This window comes from Rhipicephalus sanguineus, chromosome 9, assembly GCF_013339695.2.
Source record: "Rhipicephalus sanguineus isolate Rsan-2018 chromosome 9, BIME_Rsan_1.4, whole genome shotgun sequence".
In the NCBI taxonomy this organism is placed as follows: Eukaryota; Metazoa; Arthropoda; class Arachnida; order Ixodida; family Ixodidae; genus Rhipicephalus; species Rhipicephalus sanguineus.
This window is the reverse complement of record NC_051184.2, coordinates 12,894,673-12,914,274: the sequence shown is the minus strand read 5'-3', so window position 1 is coordinate 12,914,274 and position 19,602 is coordinate 12,894,673. Positions and strand designations below refer to the sequence as shown.

Here is a 19,602-nt window from a genome sequence, read left to right as displayed (position 1 = left end):
TCAACATGCACTAAGTGTTTATATGGTACAATGCATGCGAAACGTCTTCTCATCTAGGAGGAGCCGTCGACACAGTAGTCCTTTTACTAAAAGTCTTGGTGACTTTGAACGCAGGGGTGCAGTCTGCGTCGGTGAATGTCATCTGTGAGCTGGCACGAAAAAACCCAAAAAACTACCTCTCACTGGCACCAGTCTTTTTCAAGCTCATGACAAGCTCCACTAATAACTGGATGCTGATCAAAATCATCAAGTTGGTAAGCACTGTTCGATTGACTGCTCGGCAAGTGAGAATGGAAGCTCTCAAAATGGTCCTCCTGGCTGCGATTGTTTGTTCGCACAAGTGCATGTTTTTGATGATCACTAAAACAGTATAGCACCAATGTCACTGTCATTGTTCGTGTCTGGAAATAGTTGGGGAGAATATTCCAAGACATGAAACCGAAATACTGTATTGCAAATTGAGAATTCTTGCATTGATATCCATTAGGATAATTTTGAAAAGTAATATTTGACACTGCCTCACCTTTCCTTTATTATTCGGATGACTGCAAGTGTCAGCAGCACATATGAACCCTTTGTGGTCTCTGTTTTTGGTTCCAAATTAAAATACATGTAGACTATGAATTCAGCTGCAGTTCTTGGTTGCTAAAAGCTCATTCTGATTATAAGCAAATGTACGTTTATATCGGGGCCCTTGTGGCACAATTATGGGTTGCGTGGTGGCACTGCAGTGGCGGTAATGTGTTTATGCTGTGTGTAAGCATAAAATGCCCAAAATGCCAAATTGTCGAAAGTATGAAGAAAACAATGAACAAATGTCTGTAACACAATAATACTCTTCCATTTTCTTGATGAATATGTAAATCGTACGCTTATTTTGCATGAGAGCAGTTTTCTTAAAAGCCACAATTTTGGTCCTCTTGTAACCACGGTGCAAGACTTCTGCGTTTAAATATTCCGAAGCATGCTCCCTTATTACTGCCGTGTGGTGGTGTAGCACCCACATGCGCGTGGTGCTACACCACCACACGCATGTGGCGATCCGTCGCGTTGTGGGAAGTGGGTTTTATGCTAGAATGCAGATCGCAGCTGAAAGCTCTTCAACTTAAACAACTTCCGCCATGTTTGAGTTTTGTGACATTGTGTTCACATTACATCAGGTCAAAACGAAGCTCCCGAGTGCTAGATCCGCATGTGGACAAAATTGTGGTCATCAACTGAGGAAAATAGCGATGCCTCATTTCAGTTGTCTGCCATTTTTGCTCTTTTGGGACATTGAAGATAGTCTGAATTAACGATGGTTCGATGCCATTAAAGTATGCATATACTGGCCAGGTCCAGAGAACATGTCCAAATGATCCAATTTTCCAAATTTAATGAGCTTTTACTGTATAACAAACAAACACGGATATAACAAACTATCAGTTATAGGGAAGTAAATGAAGGATAGTCTTGTCATCGATACAGTGTTACGAATATATGTTTATAACGAAATTTTGGATATAACCAAGTTATTTTGGTGTGAGATGGGACTTCATTATAATGAGGTTTGAGTGTACATCAAAACCACCTAAATAAAAGTTCTTGTTAAGCGTCGCAAGTCGCAGCACCATAACCACCCTCTATGCAAACTTAATGCATCCCTTATGTGTGAAGGCTATCAACTTATTGTAAAATGTTTCCACAATGTTGTCTCTTTTAGACAAGAAATGTTTATTTTTCTAAAGAAAAGTTTTCAGATTCTTACAGGCAAACACTAAAAAATTCCACAGTGTGTCACTATCCTAAAAGAAACACATTCAGTGTTCAAGTCTGAAAATTACAGCGCTTTCTTTGTCTTGTAAAGATTAGTTTTTTTAGAACATTTAAGATGAACATGCCTTTCAAACTACAAAAATATATCTTAAATTAGTTAAAACTTGCCAAAATGTGGGTGCTATGCCAACAGTCATAACTAAGATACAGGTCGTACAGATCAGAGGTTACTTGTTAGGTACAGGCGTGAGTATACACGCGACGCCTGCTGTGGAGCACCACTGAAGCAGCACTGAAGCAGCGATGGGCATGCCCGTCATATCAAGTGGCCTCTCATGTCGCATGGTTATGGCGCTCGTAGAAAAAAGTCAACTGAGTGTGGCTTTCTTTGCTCCATCGCATCTGCGCTGTTGTTTTACGTAGCGGCTGCCGTGAGGCTGGCTTGAGCACCTGGCGCTCATCACTTTTTACACCTGCTAATTAGCCTAACCAAGCATAGCTAGCATCGTATAATCTAATAACGCCAAGCATAATTAAGTTTTCTGGTGACGCCACGTGGCATCACCAGAAAACAGCCCAGTTGCCTTTGCCACGTTAAGCCAAGTTAAGCTTATATGAGCCTAGTTAAGCCAAGGTAAGTTTAGCCAAACCTAATTAAGCCTACTGAAGCATGGTATCACCTAATAAAGCCAAGCATAAGTAAGCTTAAGCTAATCCTAATCAAGCCTAGCCCAGCTTGCCATTGCCAAGTTAAGCTTAGATGAGCACAGTTGAGTCAAGGTGAGTATAGCCAAATCTAATTATGGTTGGGTATGGTATTGTCTAGTTAAGCTGAACGTAATTAAGTCTAAATAAGCCATACCTAATTAAGGCCAATTAATTCAAGTCGAATTTTTTGTGAGCCCAGAGAAGCCAAGCTTGGGAAATTACTAATTACTAGGGGTGTGCGAATATTCGAAATTTCGAATATTTTTCGAATAGTGTTTGCTATTCGATTCGATTCGCACTGGAATTTTACTATTCGAACTATTCGAACTTCCCAAAAACAAATATAGTCAACGTCAGATTGAAAGTGACCCCTTCAGATTTTCAATATGCTTCACCTCATTGCACTCTCATAATGCGGCAAAGCTGCCTTTCAAGCTCCGTTACTGTCGAACTTTGCCAAGAGACAGTCAACGTCCGATTGGAAGTGGTCCCTAGATTTTCAGTATGCTTCGCCTCATCACACCCCCGTATTGTGGCAAAGCTGCCTTTCAAGCTCCACTACGGTCACAAATGTATTAACTCAAGAAAACGTTGGTTGCAACATGGAGATGAAAGATGTGGAAGAGTTGGGGGCTCAATTAATGCTGTTTGGGGCCTGAAATTTGGTCAGGAAGTCCAAAAAAATGGACGCCGAAGCTTTTTAGCATCCAAAATTTCAGATGTTCTTATATATCGACGTCTACAAGGCAGATTTGGAACTCCGGACTTGAAGGAAGCACACCCTTATCTGCCACATCAGTTGGGCTTCCACAGAAGTTGAAAGAGGAGGAGAGGCTGAGGAAATGGCATCTTTGCCTATCACGTGTAAAGTGTTCTCGGCAACACTTTGGTTGCACCAAATCATGTACTTAAATAGAATTCGGCCTCTACATTGCCTCATTCTTGATAAGACAACTATGAAACACCAGCCCACCAGTGCTTCATTAACCTAGCGAAAAGAAACGCTTTCATGTTGCTATCTCATAAGAATATGCTCAGGAATCCTCTCTAACTTTTTTTATGCAATTTAGCTTCGAAGTATTCGAAAAATATTCTAGAAATATTAGAAAAATATTAGAAAAATATTCGATCTGATTCGCACTCACACTTCAATATTCGAATTCGCTTTGCACCCAAAATTTTGCTATTTGCACAGCTCTACTAATTACTCCTTACCGAGTTGAGCCTTACTAGTGCAAATTAAGACTAATCCTAATTAGGACTAAATAAGTAGTGTGAGATCGAACCAAACCCACCTGAGATACACGAGTTAAATGTGGCATAATTATGCTGATTGCGCCTAATTCAGCTAAATAAGTGCAGCTAAGGTAAGTGTAAACAAATCTGATTAAGCATACCGTAAAAACCAGAATATAGGTCGAATTTTTTTTCAAAAACCAGCCCTAAAAAAGTCGTCCCCCATCTTATATACCGGTCAGTGGCAGAAAAACTTTGAAGTCTGGCCACTATGGGCAACCGCCTCCATCGCCGCGTGCCATGGGCGATCTAGTAATTTTGCGTTTTTGTTGTCTTGTGAATCTATTTGGGCTCCGAGGTGCTTTCTTTCTTGTTCTCGACCGGTGGCTGACGACAGTTCACCGTAGCATTCAAGAACACAGTGATCGAGTTCGGGAAGGCACGAAGAAATCTGGTCTGAAGTGTGTGAAAGGTGTGTTGGGATGCTAGCGCAATTGAACGCGAGTGGGAGTCACAAACAATAACTGGTTGCACGGCTGTTCTCCCTCTTCCAATCACTATTTCTTTGTTGATGCCAGCAGCTCTGGTTACAGCAGCACAGGCACATATGGCTATGATCAGCGGGCAGATCGAGTTCACCACAGAAGCGTTCATGCTGAAGGATCACACGACGACACGCAGCGATCAGAACACTGTTTTGGTGCCAGGCTGCAGCGTATCTAGAGGTGGAAACGAAGGCTGCACAGTTCAACTGGGAGCCGCGCTCGTGTCGTGATCGCTACCGGTGACCTTAAAGTGCATCCGAATCAATGCTGTCAAGACGGTTGTGACGTTTTATGAAGATAATGCTTGAGCCCATCTTTTGGCTTTCTGCCACGTGGAACTTACGTGTAAATAAATGGCATTTTCACTGTGCACAAATTGAAATTGCGTTTGTTACACGGTAAAGGCGCGCACCTTCTGATACTTTGGTTATTCCATGTACATTTATTTTTTTCGATTTTCAGTAGTTGGAAGTGGGGGGTTCGACCTATATTCCGGTCTTTACGGTAGTTGAGCATGAGGAAGAATAAGTCGGTGATAGAAAACTCTATTAGTTCATACGAAATTTGCGCTTGCTGAAGACCTTCTTGGCTTTCAGCATCTTCACATATGGACAGGCATGGACAAGGTGTCATACAGCTAGGAACAGGCATGCTCCGAAGCACAAATATGAAACAAAAAGAAGAGCGCGCACAGCGTCTTTGGACTGCCTTGGCTGGAAAATTGGCTATGCAATAATTACCTGACAGTTTCTTATACAGTAGAGCCCCACTGTTACGTTCCTCACTGCTTCCTGGCTGTTACGTCGTTTTTTGCTGGCCCCGGCATAGCTCCCATAGGATCTAATGTATTGGGAACCCTGCTGTTACATTGCATGTGCGGGACTGTTCCCATATGAGATGTCACGAAGTGTGCTCCGAGCCGGCCAAGCGACCGCGGTAGAGAGCGGCCACGTTGACTTTTCACGCAGCTTGGCCTGGCTTGACCGTAAGGTTAGCCGCACGAGCGGTGCAAGAAACAAGCGTAACATACTTTTGGTTTTTGTGAACAAAAGCAGAGCCTTCGAGATTCGTATTGCAGACATGGTGTCTATGACGTAATTGATTTATGCATGTTTCTAGCGCTTGTGAAACTAAGGCCTTAGAGATTGGCATTTGTTTCCACAGTCACATTGGCGTGGACTCATCATCATCCTTATTTGTCGGAGGCGACGCAGCTCGTGGTCGTACTCGTTGCGCTGGCGGTGTTGTGTGTGCTTAGTTCTTTCACACCTACAACTGTTGGTGCCAAAAGAATCGCACACGTTGATTACGTTTCTGTGGATGACGACTTTATCATTTCCGCAGTTCCATCCGACGACTAGATCGTGGCAGAGTGGGCCAATGTGTGCACTAGTGACCAAGCTAGTAGTTGGTGGAGCAGGGGCCGTTTACTTTCGCGAGGTGTTCGACCGACTACCACGAGCTGCGGGGGTCCGGCCAACAGCGCTACATTATCGCTCGCAGACGCCGATGCATCCAGTGACAATCTCGCGAAAGTATCGCCGAAAGTGATCGCTTGCCATGTGTCGGCCATGGTGGCACTAGATTTATTAAAAGGATATGACACTGCAGGTGCTCGAAAAACTTCTTGTGCTCATTGGGCGTGAGTAAACAGTCCAGGCAACGTTGCTCTGTTTCTTCTCTTCAATCGTAAGCAATGAAATAATATCCTGTGCCACAAAACATTCTTTTGTTTTTCCTATTTGCATTTCCCGGCTCTTACTTTTATTTCTTACGGTTCCTTGAAAAACATATAAGCGGGGTTCTACTGTATATAGGAGATTCCAGACAAACCCTTTGAGGTCCGTACCAGAAGATTTTTGATAAAAATGAATGGTAAGCACGGGGTGCATTCTCTCACTACTTGCTTTTGGAAAAACTGTTTTTCAGCCAGAAAAAAAAAAAAAAAGACTTTTTAAGAAAAGCACGAATGTGGAAGATACGTACAAAGGGGTACCCTTTCTGAATGGCAAAGACAAACTAAAATCTTTCTTTTTTATTCTGTCCTACCCTGTGCTTTTAGAGATTTTAAGCAAATGTTTAGGTAATAAAAAAAAGTGCAATGTCTGAACATTTATTACAGTTATAGCATGGGCCCTTCTAAAGAATGGCACATTCTAATTTTGTATGTTCCTTGCCTGTTTAGCGCCCCAAGTTGACTGATGTGCAGCCTTCCTGCAATGGTTTAGGAGGACACTTTATTTGTCTGCTAGCCAAATTTTATGCCTAACTGATTCAGATTGCCAAGTATGCCCTTGTTTGCATCATAGAACGTCATTTATAGCACTGATAAACTCAAATAGACCAATTATTGAGCTTAAATATGCATTTTGCAGACCAGGAGGAAGATGGAAGGCCCTCAGCCCTCTAGTGGAACGTAGTATTTATTTCAAGAACACTTGCATTTATAAAATTTATTCCAAGGTTTTATAATAGGCTATAACAAGGTGCAGTGACATAATATTCATGTGTAGCAACACTTCTGATGGGTTGATGTACCATATTGAATTGGAAGCTTTCACCTCTGTTTCCAGATGCGCGCAGGAAGGGCTGGAAAGATGCTCGTGATTTTTTTAATAGGTTAAGGTAAACGTGTGGTTCTTGTTGCTAAATATTGTGGAAGAAAATAAGGAGTAACCACATGGGGGGGAGTTATCTGCAGGGGATGAGGGTGGAGCCGAGTGAATTACTCATAGATGTCCCCCAGTCACACAGGCAAGGCAACCGGTGAGGAAGACCAGTGTTACCAGACTACTCTTCTAACGTTGGTTTCTTATCAGTGTTACCAGAGTAGTCTGGTAACATTGATAGATTGTTTGTTCCTCCCCAGGGGTGCAGGAGCGTGCCACCTCGTAAAACTGTGGCGACGTTGTCACAATAACTAATCTCTTCGTTGGTGGCCGGGATTTTTTCCCCATCCGAATACCACTTTGGAAAAATAAAATATTTTTTTCAAATAAATTTGTTTTTCAAGGGTGGTGCAACTCTGAAATGTAAAAACAGTCGATTCACCTTTACCAGCACTCATTTTCAGCCTTTTATGCTGACCTTGTATCAAGATTTTTGTGTAATAGCTTGGTCTAGGTTAGTTGGGGTACCTTGCCGAAAAAACTTTGTACCATACAAGGGTTGTTAGCCAGGCTAGTTGGTTTACGTGCCTTGCACTGAAACAGCCTGAATGACGGTACAGAGCGGGATAAAGTGCTGTTCTTTAACTGTCACATTGTTTGTGCTGCCTCACCATAACTTAATATTAGTTGCAGTAAAAAAAAGAAAAAAGTATACTTGCTCTACAAGATGAGTGGAGAGGCAACCTTTATGCTGATGGCTGAAGCAGCTGTGTCAATGCTCTAAGGTGGCGTGTGTTTTGGTGCGACCTACGTACGTAAGCATAAAAAGAGCTGAAAGAATCCATAACTGCTGCTGAAAACATGTCTGCACCTGTTACCTACTTGGCAATTGTTGTTGAGAAATGCATGCAGTGCCCCTCCATGCTGTACTGGTGTCAAATGTCGAGCGGATCTTAGAACAACTGCTTGTCATGGCATTTGCCCAGAAAAATTCTGCCGGATTTCAGTACGTGTGCGGGATCTGGACAATGTAGAGCATTAGAATTTGGAATCGGATATTAGGTTTCAGTCGGATAATGTGGTTGGTGTGCACACTTGAGCAATTGGTGCATTACTGTGGACATGAGCTGTGTGGTCATTAATGTCTTCTCACATAAAAAAGAAACATCTGTTGTAAAATAGTACACACTTGGAGGTGTAATGCTGCAAGTGAAGTAGGTCTATGAGAAAGCTTGTCTGGGCTTTACATCTGCTGCTTTGGTGTGAACAAGCTGTGCACAATGCTTGCAGGTGTGCTGACCAAAGTCTGAGTGTCTTTTTACTCTGGTCGAACTGCGCAGTCGGACGACGCACGAAGAGAAATGAGCGCCTTTCGCTTCGTGTCTCGTCCCACTGCGCAGTTCGACCAGAATGAACTCTTATCAACTCGCCCAACTCTCCACGCTGCTTAGTCTTTTTACTGGTAATCCTTCTGCTAGCAACTTCTTGTACATCTTTTGCTGAATTTGCCTTGGGCTGCGTATTGCAGTTTTCTTTCAAAAAGTGACGTTATTTCATACTTATTGAATGGGAGAGTTGCAACAGGATAGCTGCTTGTGGAGGCTTTTTCAAGCATTGGTGACTGGAAAAGTGCCCATCATAGCATGGTGTGTGCGCATGTGTGTCTGTGTTTCCTGTGTGTGTCACCTGTGTGCCCTTTCTCTCTCTCTCTCTCCATCCAGTTTGGGGTTCTGACCTACATTGAGCCGAGGCTGGGTAGAAAATTGAGTCAGCCGCTCATTAACATAATACGCAGGTAACGGCCACTGCATCAACACTTGGGAACCACCTTGCATGTCTTGCTGCCTGGCAGTAGTATTGCTGCATCGTGGCCTCTCACACTGCCTCTGCTTCGCTGCTTTTTTTTGTGTTTGCCTCTACACTGCCCCTTAGCTCCTTTTGACAGGCATCATTCACACCGAGTCAATGGCTTTATATCTGCTCAATCAGACTATAGGACGTGGTCAGGCATGAGACGTTATTACGGTGTTGGGGCACCTTCCCTGAGCTTGTTCTGTTTGAGATGTAATTTGCTGTGGCAGCACACAATGTGGATTGGCTTTTCCAGTCACCATTTCTCCAAAATGCCGCAGCGTACAAGGCCTTTGACGGTGCTGTTTTCACTTGTTTGGTGTGTGCGTAGAGGAGGACAGGCTTTCACTGTTGTGAATGGTGCCTTGCTCTGGTGACCAGTGCCAAGTGTGTCGTGCCTGTCTCCTTTTGCAGTTTGGTGCCCTCACCCCACTTGAGCCTAGGCTGGGGAAAAAGTTGATCGAGCCCCTAACTAACTTAATCCACAGGTAACCAAGGCTCTGACGTTGTTTCTGTTTTTACTCTCAGGCTGGCAAACTAGCAGACATCATTTGCTGTTTGGTTTTTCATTTCCTTTAATTTGCATAACTTGAGCCTGCCCTGGGCTGTCCAGTCAGTTGAGCTTGCTGGCCAACAGTGCATGCGGTGCCACTCTAGAAAGCAGCAGGAACAAGAAGACTAGAGAGGTGACAGCGGCAGCTGGTTGAACAGCACGCATAAATATGTTGCATGAACACACCAGCATTGTACTCTGTAGAGTAGAGTGCCCATACTCTTTTGTACCACCTGTACCAGGCAGGCATGGAAATGCGCGAGTGAACGTAATGTCACCTTTGCTTCTCTGTAATGATAAAAGGGTGCATAGTGCACTAGCAGGGCTTTTGCTGGGCCAGGTGGCACTTAAGAATGTCATGTTTCACATCCTTTGCTAGTTGTACCAGTTCGTATGTTGTTATCCTTTAAAGGTACCATGCAATACTTGAGCCATGCAAGATGGTGCTATCATGGGTTCCGAAGCCACTCTTAAGATCACTTGTGATTGGCTATTGCTAGCTTCTTTAAGTACCTGCAGCCTGGTAGCACTTTGAGAACCACCTGCCACGGTGGTCACGAGTACGTGCGTTTCATTCCCAACCACTGTGGCTGCATTTAGATTGCGGTGAAATACTTGTGTACCCGTATGTAGAGGCAAGTTAAAGAACTCCCTGGTGGTCAGAATTAACCCACACTACGACATGCCTCGTAGACCCATCACAGTTCTTGCAATTAAAACATATTTTGATATTGGCAACATGGTAAGGCTACGTGAACTAGTTAGGCCATGTTAGTGGCATTCCTTGCTTGCTTTTACAAGTGTTGTCCGTAAAATAAGGTTCTCAAGAAGTGTAGTCACAAGGAACGCTGTTACGCGGTGTATCCGGCGACGCTGCCGTGTAGCTCGGTTCCTCCGCTCACAGTCGCCGCCCAGGCTTGTTCTTTGTGCAAAAAACACTACGCTGGTGGACATGCATTCCCAACTGCACGAAGACTACGGGCGAAAGTGTATAAGCGTACAACACGTGCACAAATGGGGCAGAGAATTGAAATACGGATGTACAGACGTCCACGAGGAACAGCGTTCTGAACGGCCATCGGTTTCAGACAAAACGATTGCAAAAGTGGAAGAAACAATGCTGAAAGACCAAAGCGTAACGTTTCGGGAGCTCTACGAGATGATCCCTGATGTCACCAAGACCTGCATTGATAAAATTTTGAGAGACTATTTAGGGTACGCAAAGGTTTGTGCAAGGTGGGTTCCCAGAATGCTTACGGAAGACAACGAACAGCAATGTGTTGAAGCGACCTGCGAATTTCTTCGGGCCTACGAAACCAATGGCAAGGAATTTTTGGACTCTACTGTCACTGAGGACGAGACATGGGCCCACTACAAGACACGGGAAATGAAGAAACAATACCATCAGTGGAAACGGCCAGAGTCGCTGGATCCGCGGAAGTTCAAACAAACGCTGTCTGCTGGTAAAGCTATAGTGTGCTGGCAAAGTGAGGACGAGCGTCTTTTGGGACAGGAAGGGGTAATTGTTGTGCAAATCCATGCCTGTCGGTAGAACAATCGATGTGGACCACTACTGTGAGAAGCTGAAGAAGCTTCGCGGCGCGATTTGAAAGAAGAGGAGAGGCACGCTCACGAAGGGAATGCGTTCCCATCAGGACAACACTCGTCCGCACATCGCTCGAACCATCTCACCAACAACTTTGCATGGTATGCTGTCACACGCCCGCCCTGCAGCCCAGACATATCCCCAAGTGACTACCATCCCTTCCCTGAATAGAAGAAAAAAAAAAAGGGAAGACACCTGGTTATGACGCATTTCAGAACCAGAGAGGAGCTGAAAGGAGAGGTTTTAAGCTACACTTGTGGCACAGGGGGAGAGTTCTACAATTCGGGCCTAAAGAATACGGTACACATCATGCAAATATGCACTGATCTCACGGGTGGTAGTGTAGAAAAATAGGGCAATGTCTAAGCTTTCCAAAAATGTGTTATTCAATGCCAGTAACCATGTCTCTCATTTTAAAGAATCATTGGGAACCTTATTTTACGGACAATCCTCGTATCAGATCATCCATGGTTGCATTTGTGTGAGGTTTCTGTAATTTGGCATCATTCGCTATGGTTATGGGAAGTGTAAGGCATGTAGTAATATGAGCTTAAATGAAAATGATAGTTGCAATACTTGCCTGCTCATTTCAGCACCTCTGCTATGTCCCTGCTCTATGAGTGCATCAACACAGTCATTGCCGGTGAGTGGGATTGTAGTGTGGCCCTGTTGCGTTGCAGCTTCCACCTGTGAAACAACATTCTGATATTTGGTTTGTTAGCGCTGGTAGATAAGAGTGCTCTGTTGTAATGAGGTTGGTCGGAACAACCACTTCAAAAGTACAGCATGTTTGCATTTGGACGACTGTTGATCCTTCTTTTTTTTTTTTTTTGTCTTTTGCAAGAATGAGTGTTGAGCTGTGTTTCTGCAGGATTTGTCTTTTGAGTAGTCATTATGGTTGATTGCATTACAAGGCACAATGGGCATAATATAACTTTTTAGATAAATGCAATGGGCTGCTTTGACAAGTGGCTGTTGTCATCTGTTGGAGGACTTTTGTTTATTATAGAATGCGCTTCCTTGTGGTGTGTGTCCGCCGTATTGGCGTAGTGGTGCTCGGCTGCTGACCCGCAGGTTGCGGCTTCAATCCCGACTGTCGCAGTTGCATTTTGATGGACTGTGTACTGTGCGATGTCAGTGCACGTTAATGGTCAAAATGTCCGGAGCTCTCAACTACGGCGTACCTCATAATCATATCGTGGTTTTGACACATAAAACCCCAGATATTGTTAATATTCTTGTGATGTGCTGCTGTGACTGTGTTTACTAGTGAAAGATACAGCACTTTCCTACTTGGCAACCTGCACACTTAGCAAGAATTGGGAACTTCCCTCAAATCACATTTTCTGTTTCAGTGTTCACAGCTATTCTTTCTAAAAAGACAGGGTGTGCAAACACGAACACAAGAAAGAAGTCAGGACACCACAAACGTGGACTAACAACTGAATAGATGCACAACGGCGGAAAAGAAAGAAGGCATGAAAACTCATCTGCGCATGCCCATGCAATAGGCGAACCTATCAATCCGGCACGCGTGGGGGCCTACGCGAAAGATAACTGTTAAGGCATTTGATTTCATCTTTACGCAAGTTAATCGATGGTTGGCTCACGCATGCGCTGCCACTATTCTCGATATGCCATGCCTCAATCATCAGGCGCGTTTCTTCATTCCTATGTTGGTACAAAACTGCGCATTCATTGAATTTTGGCGTGCACTTACAATCTCGACTATGTAACCATAGATAAGAAGGTGAGCCTCCGGTTAGTGATCTTTTATGTTCTAATAATCTCTGGTTAATGCAGCGGCCCGTCTGTCCTACGTAGAAGCGGCCGCAGCTGAAAGGGACCTTATACACCACACTTGTACGACAATCAGTGAATTCGTTGGCATGTTTTACGAAACAAATATTGGTCCGCTTCTTGTCTTTTACTCGCTTATTCTTCCTCTGCACAGCGGCACATATCTTACCTAGCTTATGGGCAGCCGTGAAAACAACATTAACGCCGTATCTACTTCTTACTTTCCTTAGCCTGTAAGATACGCAATGAATGTACGGTATACCTACGACACGTTTCTTCCTATTGCTTTCTGCAACCATGCTCGGACTTAACATAATGGATTTCTTTAAACGCTCAGCGACAGTGGCCACTGCGTCATGGGGATAACCTACATCTAAAAGACGCGTAACCTGTGTGTTAAGGGGGGACGCGGGGATCAAATCGCGAAAAATGGCAAAAAAAATTGATTTTCTGAAAATCACATTTTCAGTTTCTGTAGCCCTTTTTCTATCTAATTCCAAAATATCTTCGCTGAAAACCACGTAGAAGTGCTATTAAAAATTGTTGCGCCCGCTGAGGTGGCGAAAATTATCGCGGAAATCGCAAAAAAGAAAGCGTTCTTCAAAAAATTACAGCTCCGTAACGACGCGACCGAGCACCACCATCTAGGGCTCGTCTGAAAGAGCATTTCTCTGTCTTCAAATTCCCCGCCTCAGCTGGCTCCTCCATTTAAAAACAAGCGCACAAAAAGCAAACGTTTAAAGGTCATTTCGAGGCCCCCGATTGGCCGCGGCCGCCATGATGCTCCAGCGCACCTCGCCATTGGTCCGATGGTCGCTCCCGGTGTGCGTCGTCTGCGGCTTCCGCGTTGCGGGGTCACGGCTGTCGAAAATCACGCTAATTACTGAAGCGTTCGCACTCGTTTTGTGTTCGCTGGTCGACGATAATTACGCGTTAGCATCTGCACCCGGAAGCTCATTCCTCAGACCGTGCATCAGACTGCGATAGCGCGACGCGCTCTTCGCGAACATCGCAGAAGCACGTCTCGGACCTGTGTTGCATTCACTCGTCGGACCCGCGGTTAGAAGTTCTGCCCGTCGGCATCTCGGACATTGTGACGAAGACCGCCGCGGGACGACTTTTTGTGCTCGTGATCGAACATGACTAACTTTGAAACATCGGGCACCGCGGCAGCGCACACCGCGACCATGCTTACTGCTCGGAGTCGTGGCTAGGCCTAACTACGTTCACGGCGCCGACGAATTCGAACTTTGCCGGGAAGAACATCGTGCTAGCAGACATGCGAAAGCGAACAATCCGCAATGCGCTTTGTTGCAAGCAACTAATGATATCGCCCGCTGGCAGCTCGGAATCACTGATCGGCATTTGACGCGTCGGCAGCTGCGCCGCGGACGCCACGGCCACGGCCGCTCGACCTCCCCAAGTTCGTCGCACAGCGATCGCTCAAAGCACCGCGACAATTTCGCGCGTCGGCGCCCCAAAATGCGAGGCCAAGCATATTGCACGCCGATGTTTCATCGCTGCGGCTTGGCATATTGCGCATCGCCAGCAAATGCCGCCACCCAGCATATCGGGCACAGACTTCCCGAACCCCGCGGCCGAGCACTTCGGGGGGAAATAAGCACTCATTGGTGATGTAATTTAGGCGTGCTTCAAGCCGTGCATGGTATCGCAGCAAGCTTTTGTAAATGTACTGAAATAATGAAAGCCTCGCCGACTACCATTACCACGACCGGGTGAATGATGAAGCGTATCAAGGCGGGGGTGACAAATGAACTTGTGTAAAGGAGTGGACGAATTTTTATCTGCCAAATTCGCTTCATTAAGTACTACTAAGAAATTCCTGTGCCACCAATGTCTTGGCCATAACTGCCACAGCACACCTAAATTTGCATGCCACAGACTTGTAATATGGCCATTAAACCTGAAGGCTCACCCTTCAAAGAGCTGACAAAAATAACCAATAAAGAAAAAGGAAAGCACATAGTGCAGAAAAATGAAAGATCAAGGACACAAGAAAACCCCTGCAAGCAAAGACACTAAATATTACAGCCCCAGGGCATTTTTATTTACATGTAGTGGCTGTGCAACTTTAGGGCCCGTTTTCTCAGAAGTGTGCTTTGACCAGACTGTCCCGCTTGCAGAAAGCGTAGCACGACTATGGCTTGATGGATTTTCATGAGGTCTGTTGCATTGTATTCACTAGTCAATTCTCTATGCTATGACATTCCTATATTTTTGAATTACTCCCTCGTTTTTTTACTCTTTAGCTAATTTGACATGACGATAACGAATGCATTATGCAAGCATGGATTTAATGTTCCGTGTAAAAAAAAATCAGGGTAATAAAAATATTTGGAGAATGTCATAGCATGAACCATTCCTATGGCTAAAATATGAGGACAACTTTGGGCTTTTACCATGTTTTGTTGTCACGCCAGGCTTTCTGCAAGTTTGGTATAACAATGATGAAAGTAAAAATTTATAATGTCAGAACTGCTGGAGATATCTTAATGAAACTGTAAATAGTCATTCAGTGCACTTCCCAATAAGCATGCCAAATTTCATTGTTCTACGACAAAAAATAAAGAATTTCAGCTTCGATCCCCACCTCCCCCCTTAAAGCTATCACTCATTTTGTGCTCACACGACTTGGTGAGGGCAGACTTAAGGCAAGACATGGCGATAGCATTTTTTACAACCTTCGAGTGCTTCGACGAAAAATTTAATAGCGGTTTTGAAGATCTAGGAGCCTACTGCCAGCACACGTGGTTCTTCTGAAACGTTAAAGGCCAACTCCGGCGATTTTTCGAGGTCAATGGATCTCAATGAAATTCACTGGGTACGTTCCTTTGCACGTTTCCCTCATTTATGCCAAATTACAGGCTTGAGACATGCGCAGATTGTTTGAAAATGAATTTTAAAGATTGTCTGCAAACGCCCTCCTGGCTTCCCACAATTATTGGCAACATTGCGTCTTTGACGTCAGTATTGGGAAGGCGGCGGAAGTGACGCAGCAGAGGGCACCGCCAACTTCGGCGCTTCGGCCGCTACATCGAGCGTCTGCTGTGCACAAGGCGACAGACAGCGTTGGTTTAGCCGGCGCTTCGCTGGTCGTCCCGGCTGTCACAGTTTTCATGCTCCGCGCCGGCGTGACCGGCATGCCTTGCACGACTTCCGGTTCGTTCGTAACGTCTACGTCATACGTAGACAGTACACTCGGTTGGGTTTCGGTTTCGGTGTTGCGCTTTTTTGCTTATTTAAAATTATTCTCCAATTTGCCGAGTATTTCTGCTATCGAGCCCGTAACAGGAGCTTCTCAGGAACATAAGAGCACCATTACTTTGACACGTGGAAATGTCTAGAAATTGTATTTCATTATTCTGAGGCAACTCCCTCCCCCATTTAATTCAAATTTTTTGCTCACTGAGGTTACCACGTTTTCAAAGCCCTCACCACTACAAAAAATCAAGTAATCATCCACATAACGAAAAACCTTAATCACAGAATTAGCTAAGGCACCTTCCAAAAGTTTGTCAATCTTGCTAAGGTATAAATCACTAAGAACCGGAGCAACCTTAGAACCAATACATATCCCTGATTTGTGCACATAAACGCCTTCCTTCCAACCTACCACCGTCAACTTTAAATACATGGAAAGAATTTCTAGAAAAGCCCTGGTAGAAACACCACATTTAACGGTGAAAACCGTCTCGTGCCCTTGTTCGACATTCATTGACACATTTTAACAGGTCCTCGTGCGGCAAGGAGTAATAAAGGTCTTCAATATCCATACTAAAAGCTTTACAACAGCCGGGGTTCTCCTCTGAGAGGAACTGAACTAGCGTCTGAGAATTATGCATATGAAAAGGGTCTGGAAAACTCGTGGTGTCCTGGCTTCTTTCTTGTGTATGTGTTTGCACGCCCTGTCTTTTTAGAATGAATACTTACCAACTAGCTGTTATTCTAAGAGCTCTTGTGCCTTGTATCACTGTAGAGCCTATCAGTGTGTTTCTCCTCCTATAGTGAAGAGCAATGCAGGTGGTAATGTGGGACTGTCAAAAACACCCAGGGACACAAATTAAGCCAAGCATACTGATGCAATTTTTTAAATGCTTCAAAACATATCAGTACTTGAAAATAAAGTAGCTGATGGAAGAGACGAGTCAAACATAACTGAATTAAAGCATCCCTCAGGCAGCTCTCGGTTGCTGTCGACTACTAATGCCTGCATCTGCCACATTTATGCAAAACCTTTCCATAGGATACCGGTCGACATGTCCTGCAGTAAGCTAACTAGTTTACATGTGTGACAGTCCTATCACATCGTCCATATTTTTCTTGCAAATGCTTACAAGGCTGATCTGAGGCACCAGTGGCTTCTGTCAGTACTCAGGTTGCTGCTAAGAAAGGCCACATATCCTGATTTCCCACTTCCCCCTTTAAAGGGACTGTCTACCGCTTGGAAAATTTTTTCTGATTGTGGTGAAAATGAGAAGATCGTTCGTCACATCGGCGGCAATGAGCATGCTTTTGCCGCATAAAAAAAGAATTATATTTTTAATTTGATGTTGAAAAATGTGAAAGAATGACTGCTAGCGTCACCCAACAGCGATGTGGTCAATCTACTGATAGGACAAGAAATCCTCATGGGTAGACTCATTTTGCTTAAAAACAAACATGCATAATTTGAAAATGTATTTCACGCACTCGAGACAGCTTTCGGTTGCGTCAGAGAGTTATTTTTTTTCTTTCTCACGCATCTAAAAAGGCGCCCGGTGGCGCTGCTTGCGGTGCCGTCTTCAGTTTTGTCTGCTTCAACTCATGCGCTATGTCATGCGGCTCTCCGCGCTGGTCGTACTGTGCCCCTGTATTGTTGTTGGGATGTCTCACATGTGCTGCGATGTGAAGGCGTGCATTTATTGTCTCTTTTCGATGAATCGACTTGTCTTGGACTGCGGCAGCAGTGCTAAAATAAACGTATAGGCTGCGATTACAGCAAAACAAGTGTATAATAAGGCTTCATTTAACCGCTAGCGCGCTGAAAACTACTGTTACATTCGCTGCAATAGTGTTCAGCGAAAATAAGGTAATCCTACAGAAATCACATGTGCTTTCGGTTTTAATTTTTACCGGCACTACAATCGTCATCGCATCCACCAGTCAGTGTTGTGGGCATGTTTCACGCCAATGGAAGAAGACCGAACGCAGATTGAAAAGTTCTGTTTTAAAAATTTCTACTCACTTTCCAGAGAAACTGCTGCAAGATTGGGCCTTCAGACGGTGCGCTTTCTGTTGTGGTACAAAACAGAAAAGCGATGAAGGACGGTAGACAGTCCCTTTAAATACTGCCCCAACTGCACTTTTATTCTAGAGAAACCAAGAAAACCTTAATGAAGCAATTTATGAGATAAAGTTATTTTGGCACAAGAAAGGCTTTCTGTAATACAAAATTAGCATAACTTATTCTGGTTTGCAGATCGCGCTGTTCAGTTTAGTTGGATACACAGCTCAGCTTAACAATAATTTAGCTTTGTAAAGGAAAGGTTGTGACCAGTTGCAGACATGAAGGCAAGGAAGAGATTTCGGTTGATTCAACCATAGACTGCCTATATCGCAGCTCGCTACAGTGTCAAATCATGAGGCCTCTGACTGGTTGACTGTGTTAAACTGAGCTAAGGGAGGGCCACATTCAATGCAGCATGGGGCTACTTGACTCAAAACTGTGCAGCTTCTGCATACTGCCACATGTTGTGCACTTGCAAAGCAGTCTTCCATGCCTGTATCTCATTTGGAGATGATCATCCACTGGTGGAGGCTGTTTTACGCTGAAATTCTGTAGTCTGTCATTCGTATCGCTGACTTGCCAAGGAACAGTCTTATGTATGGGACACATGAGATTGCACTGGCCAAAAAAGTTTTGTTTCAATCTTTGAGGTACCTGACTTGTTTCATTCACTACCAGGTGACACCTGAAGAGGTGTACATCGCTTAGAAATTGAATGTTTGTTGTGCAATGTCACACCATGAAGCAACAACAATTTCTTTATCGTGTAGTTTCCAAGTGCAGATGCACGCAGAAAAGGACTGACTGACGTGCATTGTTTCTGAAATAATTGCTTCTGGGGATGGCAGCAGAGATTCGACTTGAGCATAGTGGGCATGCACTGCGAGATGCACTTGTTCCTACTTCTGCTGGGCCTCTTGCCGGTTAATTGCCATTGACTCTATACTCATCTTATTGTTGAGTTGTAAAATTTATGTCCAGGTATTTTATGTACACAGTTGCACTCAGCTTTGAAATTCTCATCATATACAAAAGGCTACATGGAGGTCATGTGCATTGGGACAGACTGTGAATAAATGAATAAACTTATCAAGGTGTCCTGCTGTGAAGATCACTACATGTTCGCGAGAAAGGCTGAATTCAGAAGGGGCAATGAATATGCATGTGCATAACAGTCAGCAGTCACAATCGTGGCATTGTCAGCATGCAGATCATTCTTTTCGCTCTGTCTTAAGGGAATCAAAGTACGCTTGACAGATTTGCATACTAGTATGTGCATGTCCTAATCGGTGAGCTGTGTGTTATCCTTTCATCTTGATGAGTAAGGACAATTGTGATGAGAGTCCTGTACTAAAGCTGTGCTGTACATGTGTGTGTGGTCAAGTTTTGCTAATGTCCTTTCCTGTTCTCTTTCTCTGTTTCCTCTTGTCTCATGGCTGCACCCACCACCACCGGATCACCCCTCTCATCTGCTTCTTCTTGAGGATCCTTCCTTGCATGTCCACATTTCTCCTACCCCCCTGTTTTTTTTTTATTCTTTTGCCACGCTTACAGTCTTGATTTCTATATCCTCAGGAATGCCAAACCACTCTGCGTCAATCCAGGTATGTTTGCATTGGTTTTACTTTGATAAGATAACGTCTCCTTTGTTG

At 44.3% G+C, this 19,602-nt stretch overlaps 1 protein-coding gene across 4 annotated transcripts in view; it reads left to right on the top strand.

Annotated features, from left to right (window-relative positions):
* The window catches only part of LOC119404600 (AP-3 complex subunit delta-1), a 150,393-nt gene that overhangs the window by 18,180 nt on the left and 112,611 nt on the right, over window positions 1–19,602 (top strand). For 3 of the 4 annotated variants that reach the window (XM_037671155.2, XM_037671153.2, XM_049418938.1), the window contains exons 7-10: window positions 115–254; window positions 9,119–9,192; window positions 11,457–11,506; window positions 19,505–19,554. In XM_037671155.2, the coding sequence (XP_037527083.1) occupies window positions 115–254; window positions 9,119–9,192; window positions 11,457–11,506; window positions 19,505–19,554 (314 nt within the window). The remainder of the gene's footprint in view (window positions 1–114; window positions 255–9,118; window positions 9,193–11,456; window positions 11,507–19,504; window positions 19,555–19,602) is intronic. The other variant, XM_037671154.2, reaches the window with a different exon arrangement.